We start from the raw sequence: 26,722 nt of genomic DNA on the forward strand, positions 1-26,722 counted from the left end.
CTTTCTCTGTCAAAAAAAAAAATTCTTGAGTCTCCTTTGCCAACCGAAGAGTAGACCCGGCTTCAACCTTGTGACAAAGGATGCCACCCATGGAGTAAAGTAATAAACTACAGTCGCCCCCGGCTAGGAAGGCGGAGCTCTCGTGGGCCATACACGACTTTTAGATCAGAAACTTGCAAAATTTATCAAAGCTATCAAGGAATAGTATGTACGAACGAGGGCCTCTTTGAGATGTGATCAAGATGGCTAAATAACATTAAGGACTCTAGTCATGCAAACGAGTCACCTTGAATGGTATTGCAGTTTAAATATTGAAGTGTCCTCGAAACCGGTGTTCATGGCAAAATGGCTAAGGAAAATGATTGAACAACAATGCAGTCATGTTGGCAGCTCAAGCTGCACCAAGATGTTTTTTTAACAAGTTAATTTCATAATTGCTGTATCAATATGCGATGTGTTTGATAACAATATGAGCAATAAGAACATGTCAACAGTGTTGCAGAAATACAAATCCCAGATGACTAAATGCAAATAGATTTACATTGTCTGCTGTTGCGGAGAAAAAGGAAGATGCCAAAATTCAATATGCCAATATTACAGAGTCTGATTCTGATCCATGAACTCTTAAGCGGTAGATGCACGTAAGCACCGAGTTTCCATGGTTAGATATGAAGTCGAACCTAATCACGTCAACCATGTCCATGACCGAATTTAGATCAAACGTCTGCGCAAAGCTTTTCTCAAGGTTATAGACAAATTTACTCAGGAATACCCTCTTATCTGGTTCAGGTGATGCTTCATCATCGGGCCTATAAATCCAGCCAGAAATCTGGAACTCCTTTGGGGCACTCGTCCTGTCATAAGCAACACTCTGCATAAACAGGAAAAAGTTGGTCAACTTGGATAAAAATGGATGTATACAAATAACACATTTCAGCCATTTTATTAAAGTCGGTCAACTAAACCACTCAACACTTTATTTTGATATTAGTATGTATCAACACTCATTCTGAGGAAAATTTATTTTTACTGAAGAAAATGAACCTCTAGTATATCAAATGAAAACCATCTGTTATGCAACACCACTAGGTGAATAAAAACAAACCACCAAGAAAATACCCAAAAAACAAAGAAGATGAAAATTACAGGGCACAAAATAAAAAGAACAAAATACAAGATATACGTGGTTCGGCGACATGCCTACATCCACGGGCAAAGGAAGAGCATGATTTCACTATCAATCAAGGCAATATAGAAAACCCTTAAACCCAAAGAGGGCAAAGCCCTAAAGGGAACAATAAAGAGAACCCAAAGAGAAATAGACAATACCTTTTACGTGGTTTTCTCTTAAAGAGAAAAACACAAAAGAATACCTCAAGAAAATGCCTCAATACCAAAGATGGAGTCTTCACCAAGTGGAAAGCCAAAACCCCTCTTTCTCTTTTTCTTTCTATCTTTTTTTTTCTTGATCAGGAAGAGGACCCAAAAGCCTTCATACATAGAAATAAGAAAGGCTTCTTTCCTTTCTTTATTTTCATTTTCCATAACTACAAATATTTTAGGCTTATTTCACAAAGCCTCATTAATATGGATATTACAAATAAGTCCATCAAGAACTTACCTTTTACCATATGATTCAAGGCACACGTAACAAATCTTTACCTTGACTTGAACACCATCATAGCTTCGACAAAATAGCAAACATACTCCACCTTCACCAAAAAATAGCCCTAAAGGGCTCAACTCAAGAAACTAGAAATGCCAATAAAGTTCAAGCAATGCTTGAACTTGGCAACTGGAACCGGCTTAGTTAAGGCATCAACAGGATTTTCTGTAGTACCAATCTTCTTCACAAGAATTTCACCCTATGCAACAATGTCTTTAATAAAATGGTACTTGACATCAATATGTTTTGTCCTCTCATGGTACATCTGATCTTTGGTCAAGTGAATGGCACTCTGACTATCACAATAAATAATAGATTTTCTTGACCTAAATTGAATTCAGATAACATACCTTTTAACCAAATAACTTCTTTAACTACCTCAGTCATTGCCATATATTTAGCTTCTGTAGTTGATAATGCAATTGTAGACTATAGGGTAGCTTTCCAACTTATAGCACAATTTCCAAGAGAAAACACATAACCAGTGAGTGACCTTCTCCTATCAAGATCACCTGCATAATCTGAGTCAACATATCCAACCAAGCCATCGTTGTTCCTCCCAAACTCTAAACAAGTGTCAAAAGATCCCTTCAAATACCTAAAAATCCACTTCACTGCCTGCCAATGTACTTTGTCAGGGCATGACATATATCGGCTGACAACACTAACTGCATGTGAAATATCATACATAATACTATCAACTGCACTAGAATAGGGCACATGTGTCATATTTTGAGGAGATAAAAGAGCTGAGAGTTTAAAATGAGAAGCAATAGGAGTACTTACTAGTTTGGCATCTTTCATGCCAAAACGCTCTAGAACTTCTCAATATATTTCTTTCGAGACAAATATAACTTCTTTGTCATTCGATCCTTATGAATTTTCATGCCAAGAATCTTCTTAGCAGAACCCAAATCTTTCATCTCAAATTCATTTGCCAACTGCATCTCCAACTTTTTGATTTCAGACATATCTTTTGCTGCAATCAATATGTCATCAACATAAAGCAACAAATAAATAAAAGAACCATCATGAAGCCTTTGATAGTAGACACAACTATCATACTTACTTCTGCAGTAGCCAAAATTTAACATAAAAGAATCAAACCTTTTATACTATTGTCTAAGAGACTGCTTCAAGCCATATAATGACTTCTTTAAGAAGCAAACATGATCTTCTTTTCCTTCAATAATAAAACCTCGGGTTGATGCATATAAATATGTTCTTCGAGTTCACCATATAAAAAAGTTGGTTTTGTTAAATTATGTAATCAACCATGTAATCTAATATATATATATATATATATAAGGTAATACATATACATATATTAATATATATGTATATGTATCTACTTATTATATATATCAAATATATATTTTTTCGTATTGTTTAGCCATAGGGGTAGTTTAGTCTTTTTACACATTCTTTTTGGAATATGTTTTGTAATTATTTTTTCTTTTTCTTTTTCTTTTTCTTTTTCTTATTTATTTATTTATTATTTCTTTTTGTAAAAGGTAGTCGTTGGGCCCCTTCCAACGGTCACATTTGTAACTGTTGGAGGGGCTCCAACGACTAGAAGTGGATCCCCTCCAAGGCCTCCACCTCCTCTATTTAAAGGGGCTCTCCCCTTGTGTATTCTTAAGGCTTTGGGAATATTGCCCAAGTTTATTTTCTTAATGCTTATGATTCTTGTGTATGCATTTGCGCATTTGTGAGTTTGTATTGTGCTTGTGTGCACGAGTGTCGCAAGTGTTCTTGTTGTGCTTATATGCACATATTTATTTCCAAGAAAATTGTAATCTTGATCCTCGTATCTTGTTGAAGATACTTTTACATGGTATCAGAGCCTCGTTGAAGAAAGAGGATCGTGCATATCCTCATTTTTTAGTGCCTCAAAAATCATGCCTTCAAGATTTTGAAGATTGAAGTACGTGTTTTTTCTTTTAGAACCTTCTCTTGTCAAGAAAGACGTGAAAAACTTTTAAAGTATGTGTTTTTCCTCATCTTTTATCCTCTCTAATGGGCGAAAAAGACTCTCACTTCTCCCTTGGTTTTAAACTTAGTTGTTCGAACTATCATGTTTGGGCTGGCAATTGTTAAAATATGTATCAATATTTGTAATCTCATATATATATATAGAGAGAGAGAGAGAGATACATATACATATGTACTACGTATATGTATCTCTATCTATATATATATAAATATTCGTGTTCACCTGAAAAGGGTATTTCTGTAAATTCCTATTTTACGCATATTCCTTTTTGGAATATGCTTGTAACTTTTTTCCTTTTCCTTTTTATTTTTATTTTTATTTTTATTTTTCCTTTTTTTATTTTTTGTTTTTGTAATTTGTACCACATAGGGAGGCTCCCCAAAGAGTCGTTGGGGAGCCTCCAACGGTCACATATGTGACTATTGGGGGCTCCCAACGACTCTCTTGGGAGCCCCCTATGTGCCTCATTTGTTTGCTTATAAATAGGGGCTTCCCTCCTTGTATTTCTTATGGCTTTGAGTCAAAGCCCAGGTGCTCAATAAAGTGATTCCAATATTTTTTATGTCGTTGTGCATTTATGAGATTCTGTGAGTTGTGCTTTTGTGCACAAGTGTTCTTATCGTGCATGTGTGCCGAGTTTGTTATCAAGAATATTAAGGTCTTGATCTTAGTATCTTGTTTGAGATACTTTTACATGGTATCAGAGCCTTGTTGAAGAAGGAAGATCCTGCATCTCTTTATTTTTAAGTACCTCGAAAAACGTGCCTTCAAGCTATTGGAGTTTGAAGTGGATCATCTTCTTTGGGCAATATTTTAGAAGCCTCTTTTGTCAAGAAAGACTTGAAAATCTTTTGAGGTACGTATTATTTTTTATCTTCTTCCCTCTCTAATGGGTGAAAAAGACTCTCACTTCTCCCTTGATTTTAAACTTAGTGGTTCAAACTATCATGTTTGGGCCGGCAATTTGGAAGCCCATATCAAAGAAAAGGGCCTTTGGGGGTACGTTCAAGGTTCAATACCGGAACCCGAACCCAAACTTACCATCATTCAAAAAGGGGATATTAAGATTCTTAAAGGAAAAGATAGACAAAAAGCCCCAGAAGATTATTCAAAAAAGCATGATGAGTGGGAGATGAAGAACTTCAAGATCTTGTCTTGGATCTTTTCATCCGTAGAAACCAAGATCAACGCCAACATTATTAAGTTCAAAAAGGCCACCGAAGCTTGATTGTACCTTGAAAAGATACAGACTTCAAGGGACTTATCACACAAGTATTACCTCCAAAAGAAGGCATTGACTCTTCAACAAAACGATTTGTCTATTCGGGAATATTTTGCTGAATTATCGTCTATTTGGGACGAGCTAGCTATGCTAGAACCAAAATGGAATGGAGAAGCAATTGAGTTAAGACACAAACAACTAGAGGAAGATCGATTCTTCAATTTTCTAAATGGGCTTAGACCCGAATTTAAACAAATTCGGTCCTCTCTTCTATCCGCCTTCACATCGCCCTCTATTGAAGATGTAATCACTAAGCTAAGTGGTGAAGAAACCCGTATGGGGATTAGTAAAAATAATCCTAGCATCGTTGCTACATCTTCTTCTCAAGATAATTGTGAAGGAGTTAATGTCGTATCAAGACCCAGGAATAATATGAAGACCTACAAACCTCTTCATTTCAAAAAAACAAGGTCAAGGAGAAAATGATCGATATGGCAAAAGAGACTATAGCAAATTAACTTGCCATTTTTTGTAAAGAACCCGGGCATATCAAACCCATTTGCCCCAAATGGAAGAAAATACTTGTTGCGGCTATGGCATCCCAACCAAAGGAACGACCATAGTCACAAATGGGCCTCTTTCCCTTCAACAAATTGTTGATGCTCTACAACCTCTTCTCAAGGGAGGCATTTCCGAAGCCGCTATGTCATCCTCTTCACCTCCCGGTAAGACAACTTAGCTCCTAAATTCCGGTGCATCTTTTCACATGACTCCAAGTGCTTGTTCTCTTTCCGATTTTTTTAAAAATTCTCTTCCATCCTTTGTCTCAACGATGGATGGAACACCTCTTGAAATTAAAGGAATAGGCAATTTTGAAAAACAAGACTTCTTTATTCCAAAAATTTGTCTTATACCAAAACTAAACTTAAATTTACTTTCGATCTCTCAACTCTCAGACTATGATTGCGATGTAAAATTCTGTTCTAATAAATGTTGGATACAGGATCGTCAGTCCGGGAAGTTGATTGGGGAAGGCTCTAGGAGAGAAAACCTCTACTATGTTGATTTTCTCCAAATTCCCAAGAACCAATTTTGTAATATTGCTCAAAATAAAGATATTCATGTATGGCATAAAAGACTGGGGCATCCCAACATTGTTAAAATCTCTTATTTGCCTTTTATTAAGCATCTTTGTAATGAGAATTTTGTATGTAATGAATGTATTCTTGGAAAAATGAGAAGTCTACCATTTACTCAAACATCCATGTTTACAACAAAATCTTTTGAAATTGTTCACTCCGATGTATGGGGTCCGGCTACTGTGATATCTAAAGGAGGTTTCTCATACTATGTTATTTTTGTGAACGATTACACTAGATTTTGTTGGATATATTTTCTTAAACATAAACATGAAGTTTTTTCAATTTTTAAAACATTTCATATGATGATTTTAAATCAATTCAATGAAAGTTTAAAAATACTTAGAACCGACTCCGGTAGCGAATATCTTTCAAATGAATTCAAAAGTTATCTTGAAAGTCATGGTATTCTCCATCAAAAATCTTGTCCAAAACCCCCACAACAAAATTGGTTGGTTGAACGAAAACATAGGCATATATTTGAAACAACTAGAACCTTACTCATTTCACAGAATATTCCGAAAAGACTCTAGGTTGAGGTAGTCCTTACATCGGTCTATCTCATAAATAGACTCCCATCAAAAAAGTTGAACAAAGTTTCCACATTTGAACGATTATATGAAAAAGAACCTGATTATAGCAGGTTAAGGGTTTTTGGATGTAAATGTTTTGTTCTTACTAATAAAAATGACAAACCTCCCCCAAGGCCATTCCTTGTGCCTTTCTTGGTTATTCCGAAACTCAAAAGGGTTTTCAGTGTTATGATATTAAAAATGATAAACTATATGTTTCCATAAATGTAAGTTTTTGAAAAATCTCAGTGGTTTCGAAAAACTTGAACCTAATGACGAGAATGTAGACTATTCTTTTCTATTTGATCTTTTAACTGAAGATGATGACACTAGTGATAAGATGACACTTGAAATGAGTGAAATAAGCCAACCATGGGCATACATCTCAACGACTAGAACAAGGACACAAATGCCAACATAGGCTAAAATCACACACCATGGTGTGAATCAACGTGCCTTGTCTACATATAATAACACTCAAGACAAGTGTGTTCAGCTACTAGACCAAGAGAGCAAAAGCCAACAAAGGGCTACCAACACACGAAGGTGTAATAAAATTCTTGTCTACATATGATGACACTTAGATAAGGGGCTATAAAAGGAGAAGACTTTTGAGGCAATAAAACTTGTAATGACAAACATATAAATAAAACCTTGAAACAATATTCTTCAAAAAGAATACCCATAACAATATCATTTTGGAATAAATGTGTGAATATACACACACCAACAACACTTGTGCACAAAAGCACAAAACATAAATGTGCAAATGCACTCATATGATTCATAAACAATAAAAGGTTGAGCAATAATCCCCAAAACCTTGATTTTAATATACCTTAAAACATTTAAGGTTTTAAACACCATATATCCATCACATTTACATATAAATGAGAGCATCCATTAGATCAATGGCCAAAAGAGAAAAAAAATGAGTGACACACTCATAATTAGAGATCATATAACAAATCATTTTAGAATCCCAAGGTACCCATAACTCACCTCAACAACCATCTATAATATGGCAAGTGGACAATCTAGAATGATATAACACGAGGTGCCCATAACTCACCTCAACAAACATCTCTAATAAAACAGTAATAAGGCCAAATAAATGATGCATTAAATAACATGTGATGGACAAATATAAATGCCACAAAAAGGCAATAAACACTTTAGGAATCATTTTTCAAAAAAAAGAGGACCGATTAAAAATTGAATCAAAGGTCCAACATAATTAATCACAACAATATGTCATATGACAATAATGTTGTATATATACGAAATTATGTTTAATCATGATCATTATAAAAAGACTTAATCAACACAACATGAAATATTTAAGCTATGTCATGTGGAAAAAAGGATTTGGAATAATCCAAGAAATAAATCAAGCCTTTATAATTAGCAATTTATATGTATACCAAGATGCAAAATGGCAATAATCTTAAATGTGCAAATTTAGGACAACATGTACTAAGATATTACGGAAGCATTTATAATGATAAAAGAAACAATCTTACAAGTCCATTTAGGGATAAAAACAAACACAAGCCCTAAAGAAGGCAATAAAAAACATCTCTTTATTGAAAAGAGAATACTATATGAAAATTTCTATGGATAGACAATACGCATACAAGCATAAATATTTTATAAAAGAAGTGTACAAAGACACTTTCACAATCACTTGAACAAAATACGCAAAAAGCGTAATAAAGGAAAACATGTTATAAAGCATGTATTTCATAAAAAGAAACAAATGCTTGAGACTCTCAAGCTTTAATTATGCAATCATATGCAATTTAAGACAAGGAAGACCATATTATGGCCAATGTAGGCATACTTAGAAGAAAAAATCAAAATAATGAAAATCTTTTATACCAAAGGATGCAATAGATACACTATGCACTCTAAAGAGTGTGAGAAGGTTTTTAAAATAAACAACAAATATCTAGATGCGAGAAATTCTCATTATATCAATATATATATATATAATTTTTTTGTTTTTCACAAAAAAACACTAAAAACCATACACAAGAGTTTTAAGCAAAGATCATTAATTTAGCAAGAAAATATATATAAAAAGTTAATTTATAGGTTAATCACGAAAGTCTTACGGAAGAATCATAAATCTCACATAATTGAAAACAATTTTAAAAACATAAATTACTATTATATGTAATTTCAATTTTGAAAAACATAAATTACTATAATATGTAATAAGGAATCGATAACTTATATAAACAAGAATTATATATTTGAACAATAAACACGTTTACCAAAATTAAAAAGAGATATTTTTAAAAATATACTAAAAGGAAAGGATTCAACTATCAAAAAACACTAAATGTGCAAAAAATAGTTTCATAATGCATAATATGTTAAGAAAAGAGATACATACCGAAAAACTTCCAAAAAAATAGAAGGAACAAAGAATACTTCACCATTTCTTGAGCACCACGCTTTCCGTTGCGCCAAGAGACAACCCCATCATAACCTGGCTTTGATACCATGTTAGAAAGTGACTTTGAATATTTTAGGTTCGATAATGAACCCATACACATGCACATTAAGTGCGAATATACCCACTTAAGGGAACAACACAAGCACATCAAGTGCTAATACATAAACTCATAAAAGGGATAAATATGACTTAAAGTCATAAGTTGAATATTATTGAAGAAATAGGAAGAAGAGGGTAAAAACCCTATACAATGGAGCATAAGCTCCTCCAAAGAGTGAAGAATACAAAGGGGGAGACCCCTATTTATAACACAAGAGAGGAGCCACATAAGGGGCTCCCAAAGGAGTCGTTGGGAGCCCCCAACGACTCTTTGGGGAGCCTCCCTAGGTGGCGCAAACCACAAAAAATAAATAAAAAAGAAACTAAAAAATAAAAGAAAAATTACATGCATATTCCAATTGGAATATGCGTAAAATGACAAATTACAAGAATACCCTTGAGGGTATTTTAGGAAGAGAAAATATATATATTTATATATATATAGAGATACGTATACATATATATATATATATGTATACTATATATATGTATACGTATCTTTATATATATATATATATATATATAAATATATACTCGTACATTTAAGGATTATATTTCAACATACATATATGTGTACGAGTACACATATTTTAACAGAACCGCATAGAGATCCCATAACCTATACTCATAGAGATAGAAATACTTTCAGAAGTGCCCTTGAAAGATATGATGATGCTAGTGGGACTACTCCTCAAAGTGAGGAGAACCTTCGTAGGACCGAAAGACATAGGAAAACTCCTTCTAGGTTCATCTCATATGAGTCATTTTTACCTAAACATAGAACTTGTCTAAGCGTCATTCATTCTTACATAGAACCTAGAAACTTCGAGGAAGCATGAAAATGTCTTGAATGGATAGCCGCAATGGATAATGAACTCGGAGCTCTGAGAAAAGCCAAGACATGGAAATTTCAAGACCTTCCTAAAGGTAAGAAAGCAATAGGGTGTAGATGGGTACTTAAGGTTAAGACTAAGAGTGATGGGTCCCTTGAGAGATATAAGGTCCGTCTAGTTACAAAGGGGTATAGTCAAGAATATGGGATTGATTATGAAGAGACCTTTGCCCCGGTGGCTCGAATGGTCACTATCCGATGTCTTATAACTGTTGTCTCAATCAACAAGTGGGACATCTATCAAATGGATGTTAAGAATGCATTTTTAAACGGAGATCTAAACGAAGAAGTGTATATGAATGCTCCTCCTGGAATGGAGACTCCTAAAGGAAAGGTGCTTCGCCTTCGAAAAGCGTTTTATGGTTTGAAACAAGCCCCCAAGGCTTAGTATGATAGGTTTAATTCCGTAATAATAGAAAATGGTTTTTCATCATGTTTTACTGATACTGCTTTGTTTGTTAGAAAATCCAATGCAGGAATTATCATCTTACTGTTGTATGTGGATGATATGCTTATAACTGGTAGTGACTCTAAAGGGGTTAACAACATAAAATCAATTTTAAAAGATAAGTTTAAAATGTCTGATCTGGGTTTTCTGACTTATTTTTTGAGTATTGAAGTTGCATACTCTCATAGAGAGTATCTCTTATCTCAAACTAAGCTTGCTTCTGAGATCATTGACAGGCCAGATGTTACAGATGAAAAGGTTCGTGAAACTCCTGCTATAGTAGGAGCTAAAATGAAGATTGATGATGGTGTTCCCCTTTTGGACCCAACTCCCTACAGACATCTTGTCGGATCATTGATGTATCTGAGTATCACCAGACCAAATATCTGTCATGCAATCCATACTGCAAGCCAGATTCAGCATGCACCAACATCAGTCCACATGAGTGTCATCTTGTGAGTCGTAAGATACATAAAGGGTACTCTAAATAAGGGAGTTTTTCTGTCATCTTCTTCTGATTTAAAATTAATTGTTTATACTAACTCTGATTGAGGAGGTGACCTAAATAACCGTCACTCCACCACTGGTCTTTGTGTGTTCTTAGGAGACTCACTGATTTCGTAGAAATGTAAGAAGCAACAAAAAGTTTCTTTATCCTCGACTGAAACTGAATATCGTGTCATGACGACTACTACCATGAAAATTGTATAGATTCATCAGTTGCTAGAAGACATGGGGATCACAATAGAAGGGCCCACCAAGCTCTGCTGTGACAACAAAAGTGTAATTTATATTGCGAAAAATCACACTTTTCATGAGCGAACTAAACACATCGAGATGGACTGTCACTATGTTCGTGAGGCGTATCTCAAAGGAGTCATTGACCTTCCATATGTCACGTCAGAATATCAGTTGGCAGATTTCTTTACTAAAGCTTTGTGTGCTCCGCGCTTCAACTTCCTTCTTAGCAAACTCTCGATCATCCTGCCCTAAGTTTGAAGGGGGGTGTTAAATTATGTAATCAACCATGTAATCTAATATATATATTTGATATATATAAGGTAATATATATATATATATATATTAATATATATATATATGTATATGTATCTACTTATTATATATATCAAATCTATATTTTTTTGTATTGTTTAGTTGTATGGGTAGTTTAGTTTTTTTACACATTCTTTTTGGAATATGTTTTGTAATTATTTTTTCTTTTTCTTTTTCTTTTTAATTTATTTATTATTTCTTTTTGTAAAAGGTAGGATATACCTTGGAGGGGCCCACCATCTAGTCGTTGGGCCCCTTCCAACTGTCACATTTGTGACCGTTGGAGGGGCTCCAACGACTAGAAGTGGAGCCCCTCCAAGGCCTCCACCTCCTCTATTTAAAGGGGCTCTCCCCTTGTGTATTCTTAAGGCTTTGGGAATATTGCCCAAGCTTATTTTCTTAATGCTTATGATTCTTGTGTATGCATTTGAGCATTTGTGAGTTTGTATTGTGCTTGTGTGCACAAGTGTCTCAAGTGTTCTTGTTGTGCTTATGTGCACGTATTTATTTCCAAGAATATTGTAATCTTGATCCTCGTATCTTGTTGGAGATACTTTTACAATTTTAACATCAAGTTGTTCCAACTACATATCATACATGGCAACCAAAGCAAGCAAGATACGTATGCTTCACTACAGGAGAAAAAACATCAATAAAATCAATTCCATCTAACACTGTAGCCCTTCGCCACTAACCGTGCCTTATATCTAGCATCTTCCAACCCTGAAGTACTTTCCTTTTTCTTGAAGACCCACTTACAACAAACAATCTTCTTGTCTTTTGGTGGTTTTACAAGTTCCTAAGTTTGATTCTTATGGAGAGATTCAATTTCTTCATGAATAGCAACCAACCATTTAGCAGAATGAACAGAATTCATTGCTTGTGAATATGATGAGTGTTCTTCATTATCAATTGATTGTGCAACTGACAAAGCATAAGCAACTATATCAGCATATGCATACCTGTGTGGAGGTCTAATATTTTTCCTTTGTCTGCCTTTAGCAATACTATATTCCTCTACCTGCTCATCATTTTGAGGAGTTTCTTCTACTTCAACATGACTAAGAAGTTGAGTTTAAGGTGTCTTTACCATAGTTGCCAATAGAGGAAGCGAGAGCGGGAAGCGGGAGCGGGAAACAAGGCACTTTCAAAAATTTAGGAAGCGGGAAGCGTGGGACAACTTAGAAGTGAATCACGAACCGTCTCGGAAGCGAACCAAAAGCAACCTAGGAAGCAAACCGGAAGCGAGGGGAAAGCGAAAAAAGAAGAAAAAAAATAATAAATAAAAAATAAAATGAAAAAAAGAGAGAAGCGAGGGGGAAGCACGCTTCCCATAAAAAGGGGACGCTTCCCCACGCATTTCGAAAGCACAACGTTTCGCACTTCCAAAACTCGTATCGGGGAAGCGCACTTCCCCTACTGTAGGGGCGCTTCCGGTAACTTTGGTTTGTACAGAACTTGCAGTCTGATTATGATCATAAACACCAACTTCTAAGTCCACTTTTTCAACTGAACTCTGCACATCTTGGGCTTTAACTGCATTAGACTGAGTAGAAGATTCCATCTTTGGATGTAATAAAGAAGACTCATCAAAAGTAACATCTCTACTAATAATAAACTTTGGAGATTTAGGATCATCACACCAAAGTCTATATCCTTTTACTCCAGAAGCATAACCAAGAAAAATGCACTTTTTAGCTCTAGGCTCAAGTTTACCTTCATCTACATGAACATATGCAGGACAACCAAATATTCTTAAATTAAAATAATGAGGAGTACCAGACCATACCTCTTCAGGTGTCTTACATTCAATAGAAGCATTAGGAGACCGATTTACCAAATAACAAGCCATATTGATCGCTTCTGCCCAAAACTCCTTTTCAAGCCCTGCATTAGATAGCATACAACGTGCCCTTTCCAACAAAGTTGTGTTCATGCGCTCTGCAACCCGATTATGTTAATGTGTCTTCACAATTGTGCGTTGTCTATCAATACCCTCATCTTTGCAATATTCAGTGAACTCATTGTTGTAAAACTCAAGACCATTGTCAATCCTAAGTCTTTTAATATACTTCCCTTTTTGTTTCTCAATTAAGGTTTTTCATCTTTTAAAAACCATAAATACTTCACTTTTATGCTTCAAAAAATAAACCCAAGCTTTTCTAGAATAATCAACAATAAAAGTGAGCATATAACGAGCACCAACTTTAGAAATTACATGTGCAGGACCCCATAAATCTGAGTGAATATAATCAAGAGTACCTTTTATTCAATGCACTATAGTACTAAAACTGACTCTTTTATGTTTACCAAAAATACAATGTTCACAAAAGTCCATCTTTCCTGTGCTCTAACCATAAAGAAGACCTCTCTTACTCAAAATAGTTAGCCATTTTTCACTCATATGACCAAGTCTCATATGCCATACTTTGGTGGTATCTGACTCTGACATAGATGATATGGCAACAGAACCTGTAACTGTGGAACCCTACAAGACATATAAGCTACCAAGCTTTTAACCTTCATCACAATAAGAGCACATTTGCAGACCTTCATAGCTCCACCTTCAGTTGAGTACCTACAACCATTTTCATCAAGAGTACCCAAAGAAATAAGGTTCTTTTTTTAAGTTAGGAACATGTTTAACATATGTGAGTGCACCATCATGCATCTTAATTTTAATTGTACCTTTACCAATAATTTTACAAGATGCATTATTTCCCATCAACACAGAACCACCTTCAACAGGCTCATAAGTAGAAAACCATTCCCTGCTAGGGCACATATGAAAAGAACAACCAGAGTCAAGAATCCATTCATCTTGAGACCGATTTCCATCACCAGTCGCGACAAAGACATCAACATCACTATCAACCTGTGCAATACTAGCCTCTGCAGGCATGGTTTTAAAACTCGCCGAGTCAACTCGGTGACTCGGCTCGGCTCGGCCCTTCAACGAGTCAACCCGGCAAGGCAAACTCGGATTGCCAAGACTCGGGCTTGACTCGGCCTGACTCGGCCGAGTCACGAGTCATGGTGTACTCGGGCGAGTTCTGCCACCTTTGCCTTGACAAAACTCGCTGGAAGGATCGCTCTGACTCGAACGACTCGGACTGAGTCACGAGTCACTGAAGACCCGCTGGTTTCGTAATAATGGCAATTTTGAAATTATTATGCTTTACCTTTTAACGAAAACCCTTAAAGGGTCTTTAGGGTCTTCGACTCTTCAGTTTTCAAGGATGCAAGTCTCGAGACTCTCAACTGAAGAGAGGAGAAGCCGAGAAGGTTTGTTGTGGCTGCAGCTCCAGCCATCCGACAATAGCTCTGGCATGAACAGCGACGCCGACAAGGATTTTTTGGCGTGAACAGTAACTCCGACGAAGACACAACCTGTTTTTTTTCGTTTTGTATTTCCGGTGCAAACAATAGCTCCGATGAAGTCACGATAACTCCGACATGAATAGTAACTCCGACGAAGACACATCGACGGTGAACAATAAGGCATCGTTGCAAATCCAATGCATCTTCTCCAGCAAAAACAGTGTGTCGCCGTGCATTTTTCCAGCACGATTTTCCAACGAGATTTGTGAAGGTATGTATCGTTATTTTTTTGGGAACGAAGCAAGCACATCGACAGTGAACAGTAAGGCGTTGCAAATCCGATGCATCTTCTCCAGCAAAAACAGTGTGTCGTCGCGCGATATTTCGTCGAGATTTTTCGAAGAGATTTGTGAAGGTATGTATGTTGTATGCACACTCAAATCAGGTTAGTGTTGTGTACTGTGCACACACGCATATCTGATTTCTTTTGGTGTGTATCATACGCACACAAATCACAATCTGGTTTCAGCTTATTATGTGCATTATGTACCATGTGCAGTTTTATGTGTGCATCGATTTTTGGGTTCAAGTGCAGTTTTGAGTCTTTTGACCCACTTGTAAATCTATTTGCAAGGTTAGGTGGACTGAACCTCAATCGATTAGAGGATTCATGTGGACCGATCCTCAATCGATTTCAGGGTACATTTCACTGATATGGTTTTTATAAGATCTGCAGATATGCCTTGCTAATGTTATATCTATCATGTTTATCGACTTTTTCAATCGATCTCCAAAAGTCTTCTTCCTTATGGAAATGGGGAAACCACCGAACCTGAGGCCATCCAAGCAACCCATTTGGGTCTTTCGATTGCTCAAAATTATTATAAAAAAAATGAAAGCCCAGATATGTTTCCTTGAAGTTGTTAATTACCTTGCTTTTTATGTTTTGATTGTCTAAGAAAAAAATAGATATGATGCATCTAAATGTCACATGTAACCCTTTGTTCTTCAAGCAATTCTTGTCTATCTTAAAAGTACATGATTTCTGCAACGTGTCAAGGAAAACATGGCATGACAAGGAGTCAAGGACCCTGTGTGGAATCATAACTTTGTGCATAATCTACTAACCGTATCATTGTTTTTAACTTTTCAAATTTAACAGTTTTAGATTTATCAAATCATCAAAGAAATGTCAGAAGAAGGATCTTCAAGGACTCCAACAACATTCACCAAAGGAAAGGACCCTGTGTGGGATTTTGGTTTACCACTTGATAAGAAAAAGAAGAGGGGTACAATGTACTTGGTGTACAAAACAAATGAGTGGTGACATTAATAGACTTAAGTATCATCTTGCTGGCATTAAATGAGAGGTGGAACCATGCGACAAGGTCAAAGAATCTGTAAGAAAAAAATTCGTAAGAATTTGGAGTCATTTAAAGAACGCAAATTATATAAGAGAAATATTGTAAATGAGATTGGTTCCTTTGTTGAAGTAAATGATAATGATATGGACTTGTCAAATGAAAGTGATGAGTCTACTGAGAAAAGATATATAAAAGGGAAAAAATTGATGAATGATGCCCAAAAGCATAATCTTGATGCTTTTGTTCAAGTGAAGGCAAGGTCTCCATCAATGAAACAACTTGGAATAAAAGCAGCTTTGGATAGAAAAGCTAGAGATAGGTTATGTTCAGCTATTGCGAGATTTTTTTATCATTCAGTCATTCCTTTCAACGCAGCCAATTCTCCTTATTTTACGAAGATGATTGAAGTTTGTTCCTCAGTAGGAATGGGATTGAAGTCGCCTTCTTCATCTGAGATTTCTGGAATATTATTACAAGAAGAAATTGAAAAAATTGATGATTATTTCAAAGAATACAAGGAGTCTTGGGCTGAAATGGGTTGTTCTATTATGGCTGATGGTTGGAAAGATGCAACACAAAGGACATTGATAAATTTTTTGGTTCATTGTCCAAGGGGTATTTACTTCTTGAAATCAGTTGATGCAACAAGTATCGTGAAGAATCGAGAAAATTTATTAAAATTATTTGATGTAGTGGAAACAGTAGGTGCAGAGAATGTTGTTCAGGTATATCATTTTGTTCTTTTGTAATTTTCTATTGAACATTGCTATTTATAATTTGTCTAGTATGTTAATAATGTTTTGAAATTAAAAAATGGCAGATAATCACAGATAATGCAGCCAACTATCAAGCAGCTGGAAAGATGTTGGAGGATAAAAGGAAAACCATATTTTGGACTCCTTGTGCAGCTCATTGCATAGATCTCATGCTTGAAGATTTGTCTAAGATAAAAAGCATAGCTGGATGTGTGGAAAAAGGAAAAAGGATCACGAAGTTCATTTACAATCATACTTTTGTTTTGAACCTAATGAGGACTCAATTTTCCAATAAGAAAGAAATTTTAAGACAGGTTACTACAAGATTTGCCACTAATTTTATCATGCTTCAATCTTTGCTAGAACATCGAAGTGGTCTTAGAAAAATGATGGTATCAGATGAATGGAACAATTCAAAATATTAATCATTTGCTGAGGGGAAAGAGATGGAGGATATTATATTGAATAGTAATTTTTGGAGAGTCGTAGAATCAACTGTTAAAACTATAGAACCTCTAGTCAAAGTTTTGAGAATGGTCGATGGAGAAGAAAATCCTACAATGGGTTATCTTTACGAAGCTATGGATAGAGCCAAAGAGGCTATAAAAGAAATTCATGACAATGAGGAGAAAAAGTATAAACCTTATTGGAAAATAATTGACAATCGTTGGGAAAATCAACTTTATCACCCTTATATGTTTAAATGATAATTTATATATTGTTTTTCTTTTAAAATCAAAAGTTAACAAAACCCGGTCCGAGTCACCGAGTCACGAGTCAATAAAGAACAAGTCGAGTCCCGAATCACGGGTTTTAAAACCTTGTCTGTAGGAGTTTCTTTCTTTTTTTCATCTTTCTTTTCTTCTTTTGGTTGCTTATTCTTGAGCTTATAGCAATTGAAAATTTCATGCCCCTTCTTGCGACAATAATTGCATAACAGATTCTTAGTTCTTGACTTGGATCTTGAGTTGCCTCTTTTGTCTTTCACATAGCGATTTTTTGGCCTCCCTCTAGCAAACAAACCAATTGAACGATCATTGCTGACACTGCCAGTCAATTCTTTATCAATCTTCTCTTTACTCATAAGCTTGGTTTTGACCTCATCTATGGTAATTGATTCTCGACCATAGATCATAGTGTCCCTAAAATTTTTATATGATGGTGGTAGGAAACACAAAAGCAAGAAGGCTTGATCCTCATCATCAATCTTCACATCTATATTTTTCAACTCCATAATAATAGAAATAAATTCATTGATGTGGGATTTGATAGGAGTACCTTCTGACATGCAAAAAGTATATAACCGCTGTTTTAGGGCCAGTCGATTTGTGAGAGACTTTGTCAAATACAACTCTTTAATTTTTCTCCAAGTTCTGTCGGTGTCTTTTCTGTTAAGACTTCTTGAAGAACATCATTAGTTAGACAAAGTTGAATAGCAGTAAGGGCCTTATCATCTAATTCATTCAAATCATCATCGCTCATGGTGACGGGTTTTTTTGCTTTCCCAAACAAAGCTTTTGTCAACCCATTTTGTGTCAAAACGGCAAGCATCCGCACTTGCCACAGGCTAAAACTCATAACACCATCAAACTTTTCAATATCAAACTTCATTGTAGATAGCATGGTGGCCAAATAAATTCAAGAGGCTCTGATACCAGTTTGTTATGCTACACCACAGGTGAATCGAAAACAAACCACCAAGAAAATACCTAAAAATAAAGAAGATGAAAATTGCAGGGCACAAAACGAAAAGAGCAAAAGACAAGATATATGTAGTTCGGTGATATGCCTACATCCACGGGCAAAGGAAGAGCATGATTTCACTATCAATCAACAGAAAAAAGAGGCTATAAAGGCAATATAGAAAACTCTCAAACCCAAAGAGGGCAAAGCCCTAAAGGGAACAACAATAAAGAGGGAACCCAAAGAGAAATAAACAATACCTTTTACGTGGTTTTCTCTTAAAGGAAAAAACACAAGAATACCTCAAGAAAATGCCTCAATACCAAAGATGGAGTCTTCACCAAGTGGAAAGACAACCCCTCTTTCTCTTTCTCTTTCTCTTTCTCTTTCTTTCTTTTTTTTTTCTTGATCAGGAAGAGGAGGCTTCTTTCCTTTCTTTATTTTCATTCTCCATAACTCCAAATATTTTAGGCTTATTTCACAAAGCCTCATTAATATGGATATTACAAATAAGTCCATCAAGAACTTACCTTTTACCATATGGTTCAAGGCACACGTAACACCATCAAATTTTCCCTCATTCTAACTGATTTTATATCTCAGCAGCATGAAAACCATACAATTTTCACTTCATTCTGGCTGATTTTAAATATCAGCAGCCTGCTCACATTATTATATCCATATAAGCATTCAGCACTTAAGATGGTCTTTGGAGCTAATGCAAGATGTAACAAACCCAACTTCCACATTTCACAATATTGGGTAAAACTCCAACATTCATCTACTCAAGGCATCAAGCCAATTAGCCTTAAGTAGACAAGATCCCACCTAGAAATAAATCGCTTAAGCTAGAACATCCCCCTAAAGATCATCCAATCATGCCCTTGATACAACAAGAATAACTAGACTACAAATACTGGTCAAGATGATAATCTGCACTTTACAGTTGATTATGGGACAGCACTGAAGTCATCAGGCTCAAGAAAAATACACCTTACCAAAGTCTCAGCTACAACCCACAGAAGCAAGATAAAACTGCATTGCAAGACCACACACATAATCAAGGACATGACAACAATCATGATACCTGGATTCTCAAGCATGGAAGTCTATGAAACAAAACAGTGGCTAAAAAACAACATTTTTATAAAGTAATAGAGCCCTTGGAAAATCATAACATTTGCTTTCCATCTACCAGCATATATTATGGCAACCAAGACTCTCAACATCTCCAATTCACCAAGGGGCATTTAAATGCCTTGGTTCTCAGATCAGCTCCCTTTTCTTTCTTTAAACCAAAGATCCTCAGATCCTCAAAAACATGGATCTGAGATCCAGCAATTGGGAGAGATCTTGAATCTTGGTGGGTCCCTGCCACATCAGTGCCACCTCACGTGACCTCAGATCAGAGGAGATCCAAGCTCTAAAACAAGCCCTAGATGTCAATGTCCCAACGCCAGTGCTTGCTCTGGCATGATTGGGCTTAACCTGGTGACAAGTGTTAAGACCAGCCAAAAGCTGGAGAAAACTATACAGCTTATTTGTATGTTGCTAAGAGGCCAACAGCGAAAACAATTTCTGCCTTTCAGAAGTCTTGTAGGTTATGCTGAAGAAGGATATAAAACAAGAAATTACATGGGTTCGCAACAAAGGTTTCTTTGAAACCTAAGCCTATCCCTTTAAGGGGCAAGAATGGTCTCTTACAGATTTGATAGGTTCCTGCATGGAGAAAACTGGCCTCTGCCACATCATTAAATCACCACTTGTTCTTTCACCTACTCTGACATTTTTCTTATCTTTTATTTGATTTGCGTTTTCTAGAAGGATTCCTTGTCATCGGCTTTCATTGTTGCTTTTAATGAATATTCTTCTAAGATTCAGAAAAAGAAAAGGAAATATAGAAAGCCACAGAGCATGAAATTGAACAAACAATGAAACGAGGAACATGTTAAAAAAGATTTTCCATTTTATTGGAGAACAAAAACTTTTATTACATGAAACATATTCTGAACCGATGAAAAAGGTAAAAGGACTTATAAGAGAATTGTAGCTCATTGTACTCATAAAAAACCAACAAAGGCAATATAATTTAATAATATAAAAAAATTACTATTTTCCAGAAAGAAATTTAAATTCCCATTCATTGAAATGAAAGCCGAAGCAAAATTCAGAACACATGCATTCAAAGAAGAATTAATATTAAATCAAACCCAATTGTATAAGCACTCCAACCTTTTTAGGCTGTTTATTCCAGTGTTGGGTACAAAATTTCCTGACTCAAGTTTCATGATATGTGTTATGATAAACAATGATGGAACATGATTATATTTATTAAGCTTTCTTTGCCACAGAACATAATACTTAAACACGATCGTATTAGTCCAAAATGAGGGTCGGCTGGCCATGCTTGAAAGGTATGTGCATTCTCATGTTTTAAATGTCCTGCTAGTCCTTCAAACTGATTTCAGTTGGATGATTTCTTACCATGTTCCAACAACAATGTTCAAAACCAACAGCAATGTAGAAAGCCCATAAGATCGTATCTAGATAGGCTGAAACAGGTTACAATATTCAAATTATGTAAGCGATAATATCATTTGGACCTTTCTACCTTTCACAACCTTTGTCTACCATGTACTTACAAGTTGGCAAAGAGCTATGTCACATGGGTGTGGGTGTGGGTGTGGTGCAGGGGTGCGGCACTTTCAAAAAACTTGGGTGCGGGGATGTGGGGGTGCAGCAAAAATATAAAAAATTATATATATATATATATATATATATATATATATATATATATATAAAGTCCAAAAGTTGGACATAAATGACCCTGGGTGAGTTGACTGCACCCAGGGTCAGGTTGACCGCATCGGGTGCGGGTGCGACGCGGGTGCAGCACCTAGTTGGAGAGTCCCTGTGACATAGGCAAATAGTATCTTATCTGGCAATATTATGCATACACAAAATGATGCAACAAAGAAGCCAAATAGACACTCTAATAGCAATACAAGATGAAAATACATATGTATAACAAAGCTTGGAACGGTAAGAGTACCTTTGCAACATGTTCCAAAGTGATGGCTTCTGGTATGATAGCAGCCCTCAACTTGATCTCAACAAACCCATTGCTTCCTTTCAGTGGAAAACACTGACCAGGCTCTCCAAAACTTGGTTCCAGCATCTTTTTTGCCCTTGGATCGACTCCATTGTTACCTTTAGATGGAAACCAATTGCTGATCTTGGTTTCAGAGTATGGTTCTGAGTGTTTGATTACCCTTGCACCTCCAGAAGCCAACGCGTAATCTACCTTTCCAAGCCCATCAGCCGCATGTTTGTAGATTTCTTTAATCACAATATCCCTAGCAACAGCCCTGATTTGGTCCCAGTTCAATCCCTTGTCACCAATAGCAAGGCTCGTGCTGTTAATCAATTCATTAAAAAACAATGAAACATCTTCTTTCGAAAGAAAATCAATCTCCTTCAGTTTCCCTTCAAGAAATTCATCCTTGTCCTCCAACTGTTTGATTTTGTACCCAAGCACTGCACCGTGCTCTGCGACTTTGCTATCGACTTCCTTCTTTAAGCTCTCAATTTGGCTCTGGATCTTCCGGTCAACAGCCTCAACCTGGACCTGCATCATTTTCAAAGCAACCTTCAGCGATCCCTCGATTTCTGCAAGCTTACGCTCATAATCCAATGACCCAAATGGAACAACGTTGGCACCATAATTTCCATGCCACCTCCAAATCAACCTTCCAAAACCAACAATCCCCAGAATCAGGAGACTAAACTTCAGAGTGACGCTAATGCATTTCAGCCATCCGGGTTTCTCAGGCTTCAGAGCAACTTTCCTATGCCTAGGCGCACGAGCAGAATTTGGCAGTCCTTTCTTCAGTGGCGTCTCTTTACTACTATCAAGAGCTGGCTCTGCTCTTGTCACATGGTTCAAATCCTTACCAACCGTGAGTTTTGCAACATCAGAGGCACAGATCTCTCCTTTCGTCGAATTTTCAATGTTGGAACTCTGCTCTGCCCGAACCACTGTCCTCCTTCTTGGCGCTGGCCCTGTGCTAGAATTATGACCTGCCGATGGGTCACCAGCAACCATAGGAGTTGCAGTGACTTCAACCACTGGTGTAGACATGAATCTGCCCTAATTTTTCCCTAATTTCAGATCCCAAAACGTAAGAATCAACATCTCTATTTTTTATGGAAATTTTCTGATTCAAACAAAATGAACCCCTAAGAAACAAGAATAGCATATCGACAAAACTATCAACTTCAAGAACTACAAAATATAAAGTGGTGGCCCAAGAGCGAAGTCACGAAACCAAACAAGAAAGCAATTTTAGAGATTATAAATTTTCAAGAAGAACAAGATAACAATATCACAGAAAAACAGTTCCTTCGTCTTCATTCGTGCGATGACGATAGTCCATCGCAATCAACTAAAAGGTTGAACTAGAAAACAAATAGAAAGGGCACCAACTTCAAAAACTACATAAAAAAGAAACCAATCCCTAAAATCGCAACAGCTTCGAGAATCACAAAGTACCAAAACCAGTTGCCCTATTTCATAACTGATAATAGAACTAGAAAAGAAAACTAGAGCAACATCCACTTCAAGAACTAAGCTGAATCAGAGAAAATTATCAGATGGCTTAAACACAAGAACAATTCAATGTTTGAGAATTTCAAAATTCCAAAAAAAAAAAAATAGATATCCTAATGATCAGATCTGGATTATCAGAAGTCAAAAGATCAAGAGCTACCAAATAGAATAGATAGATTGAATGATAGAGATTAGAGAAAATAACCAAACCCAAGACGTTTTAGTATTCGAGAGTTAAGACAAACAAGAAAAGGAAAAACTCTACTCTAGGAACAAATCACCCAAATCTGAACCCACCATCAAACGAAAGAAGAAAAAGAGAACATACCAACTTCAATAATCAACTTGGAGAAGAGAAAACATCGATGACCACAAAAGCACAACAAAGATTCAATCTTCAAAAACCACAAACCCCTCAAAATGATGCGCTAAAAGAGGTTCGGGGTGGGGGGTTGGAGAGAGAGAGAGCAGTCTCAATTCTCAGCCAAAGAAAAGTGAACAAAGGAAGAGCTCTCAAGTACGAAAAAAAGCTGAAACAAGGCTCTTGAAAAAAGGCAAAATAACCAATTGCATTTCAAAATTCAAAAGCCCATGCGAAGAATAGAGGGACCAATCTCTTCAAAAGAAGGGAAGTTGGAGAGAGAGAGAGAGAGAGAGAGAGAGAGAGAGAGGATAATGTGTGGGGCCCACTTAAGTGACTCCCGTGGTGCTCCGTACCAGCATAATGAAGGTGGATAATGAAAAAATCACCATTCGTGGTGATTTTCAATATCACCTTCATCTCAACCCCTTATAAATGGCACCAATCAGCTCAATCACATACACCGATTGGAGTTAATGACCACTAATGAATAAATAGACGAAGATTAATCAATCCGACATGTTTTTTTATATGGATCCTTTAATTAAAATCCGAATGTAGATAGTCAGATCACCTTCTGATTGGTCCAATTCGGATCAGCATTTCAAGTCAGATCTGAAGTTTATCCCAATCAAAATCTGACAATAATACATTTTTTACATATAAATATCTTGTTTAGTTCTATTTTTTTCTGGATCCAGTATTATCATATGTATTTTGGATTTAAATAAATCTAACCTGCTTAGATCTTATTCGGATCATGTTCTAGATTTAGATCTATTATTTGTATTTTGGATTCGGATATGGTAGGATCCTGCTCGAATGTGACCTGTTTGCGCCCCTACACGATGAACAAAAGAACAATGCGAGAGATCCAGCGGCCACCCCCTTTACTCCCTTGGAATAAAGTCATGATTGGATCTAACTTGATCCAAACTTTAGTGGTTTTCAAAATTGGTCCAACCTCGTTTGACGAGACCAACACAGTCTCGACAACCCAGTTGCTCATGAATTGGCCTGGCCTTGTTGACCCAAATGGTCTCCGCAACCTAGTTTACCTCTAAAATATTGGCCCAACCTTATTCGATGAGATCCAAATGGTCTCCACAAGCCAATGGTTTTCAAGGTTGGACGATAGAATCTCTCAGTTGTGTTTGGACTAACAACAAAAACTGTCTATTGTTCCACGATGGGAAACCAGACAATGTCATCCTAGGTTAGACGCTACTGTCTCAGGGCCGAATGGCAGTTCTTGGGTTTGTCATCCAATAGCCGAACAACATTCTCTTGTGTTGTTTGCCCCATCGAAAATGCAAATAAGCCTTCGAAGAGGCATATCCTAGTCGGGCTCAAACTCCTCATGTGCGTTTCGTGTAAGACTCTTCATAGATGAGCCTTATCCCCCCATGGGGATAAGCACAAATTCCTTTGGGTTGAATTCAAACTTAGAAACCCATGATCTATATCTCATCTAGAATTCTTATAAATATGATTTGACCCTTAGAGTTAGGAGAATCTGAAAATTACTTATATGAGTGTTGGCCCTACAGAGAACGCCTACTCTAACCTTGCCCTCACTTTAACATTTTCTTGACTTGGGCCTTAAACTGTCATACCTATACAGAGGTGTTGTCAAAGCCTTTGCTACAATTACCATACTTACACGGAGGTGTTGTGGTATCGAAGGGGAGCCTATAAAGAACAAACAGACACTGAAGTCTAAAATGGTGATTTTTATATCAATCTTCGCATTTATTCATTTGCTTTAGTTTTTTATATTCAGTTTGTTGTGTAAGTGCTCATATATGCCTTATTTCTATTGTTTATTTATGTTTACAATAATATGTTTTGAGTTGCAAAGATCAAAAAACCTGCCACAACTTTACCTTCTTGGGGAGAAGGATGGTTGAGGCTTGAAATGAGCACCCCACATCTTTTTGAACATATTTAAAAAAAGGTTTTGCAAAATTCGGGTAAGTCATATTCCTTGTGAAACCTAATATTTTTCTTTTGCAATTAAAATAAATAAATGATGAACGCTATTTACATCTATGACATGAGTATAATTTCTTACTTTTTTTGAAATTCTTGATTTTTTTTATTTTAAATTATTATGAAATTAAGTCTCAAGTTATGAAGAACATTGCAAGAATAATTATGAAATTTAAAATATATAGACTAAATAAGAAAGTAAATTATTTTTATATATTTAGATTATGGATATTGGACTCGGATCTAAATCTTAGCATTCAGGTCTAATATTGATTTGGACCTTAAATTATGTAGTGAATTTAACTCATGATATTTGAATCTAACCCAATTAGGCTGGATATAATCCATAACATTTGGATCTATATATGGATGAATTGGATTGGATATAACTCAAGATTTTTTTTGTCTAATCTCATTGGATTGGACCCATAGGGTAGGACGCTCTGAAAAATGTCATTATTGTTTTGATAAAAAATTTGTCTGATTAGTGGCTCACCTATTAAATCGGAGTCAACCATGACGTTTCTCACTTTAATGGCATCAAAATTGACTATCTATATGTTTAAATTGGTGTTGATTTGAGTGTTTTATTATCAATCAAAGTTTGTGCATAATTGTAGGTCAAAAATCAACATTTTTTTATATTGACTAAATTTTCTTGTTGATCCATGTGTGTAGGATTTAATTTAAGACTACCATGATGATATACGTTTCGAGGGTTATCAAATCGACTATTTAAATATTGAATTTTATTGAGTTTTTTTGTTCTATAGACCTCTTGAAATGTTACCATGTCACTGGAGCTCAAGCCAGGGTAAGAAGACCCCACCTTTTTTCTCTAGCTTAATCAATTTCAAAATTTAATAAGTTGGGTCTCATAATTTATTTAATTATTTTTTTAATAAAAAAATTAATAAATATTAGCATCTTATATTAGAGATGGGTCTCTTGTCTAAGCCCATCTATAAATAAAGGCCCTTATGATAGGGATGTAAATTTTTTCCTTCTTCCTCCAAGCCATTAGGGAAGTCCAGACCTCCATTAGAAACATGCAACTACCTTGGTGAAGGTCTAATACAGCCCGAA

At 36.0% G+C, this 26,722-nt stretch overlaps 1 protein-coding gene across 1 annotated transcript; it reads right to left on the bottom strand.

Moving 5' to 3' along the window:
• Positions 1-457: 457 nt before the first annotated feature.
• LOC149836431 (SUN domain-containing protein 2-like) lies at positions 458-23,881 on the bottom strand. Its single transcript, XM_090005338.1, has 3 exons — positions 23,612-23,881; positions 21,727-22,835; positions 458-871 (listed from the first exon to the last, which is right to left on the bottom strand). Exons 2-3 carry the CDS (start codon positions 22,813-22,815, stop codon positions 581-583), a joined length of 1,380 nt encoding a protein of 459 aa, XP_089861464.1. The 5' UTR covers positions 22,816-22,835; positions 23,612-23,881; the 3' UTR covers positions 458-580.
• Between the last annotated feature and the right edge of the window lie 2,841 nt (positions 23,882-26,722).

The sequence above is a fragment of the Nuphar pumila genome, chromosome 5, assembly GCF_984573655.1.
Source record: "Nuphar pumila chromosome 5, dmNupPumi1.hap1.1, whole genome shotgun sequence".
In the NCBI taxonomy this organism is placed as follows: Eukaryota; Viridiplantae; Streptophyta; class Magnoliopsida; order Nymphaeales; family Nymphaeaceae; genus Nuphar; species Nuphar pumila.

Coding starts and splice junctions, on each gene's coding strand:
- LOC149836431 (XM_090005338.1), bottom strand. CDS start 22,815: ATGTCTACACCAGTGGTTGAAGTCACTGCAACTCCTATGGTTGCTGGT. Junction 872..21,726: donor CTTTGGAACATGTTGCAAAG/GTACTCTTACCG, acceptor CTGTTTATGCAG/AGTGTTGCTTATGACAGGAC.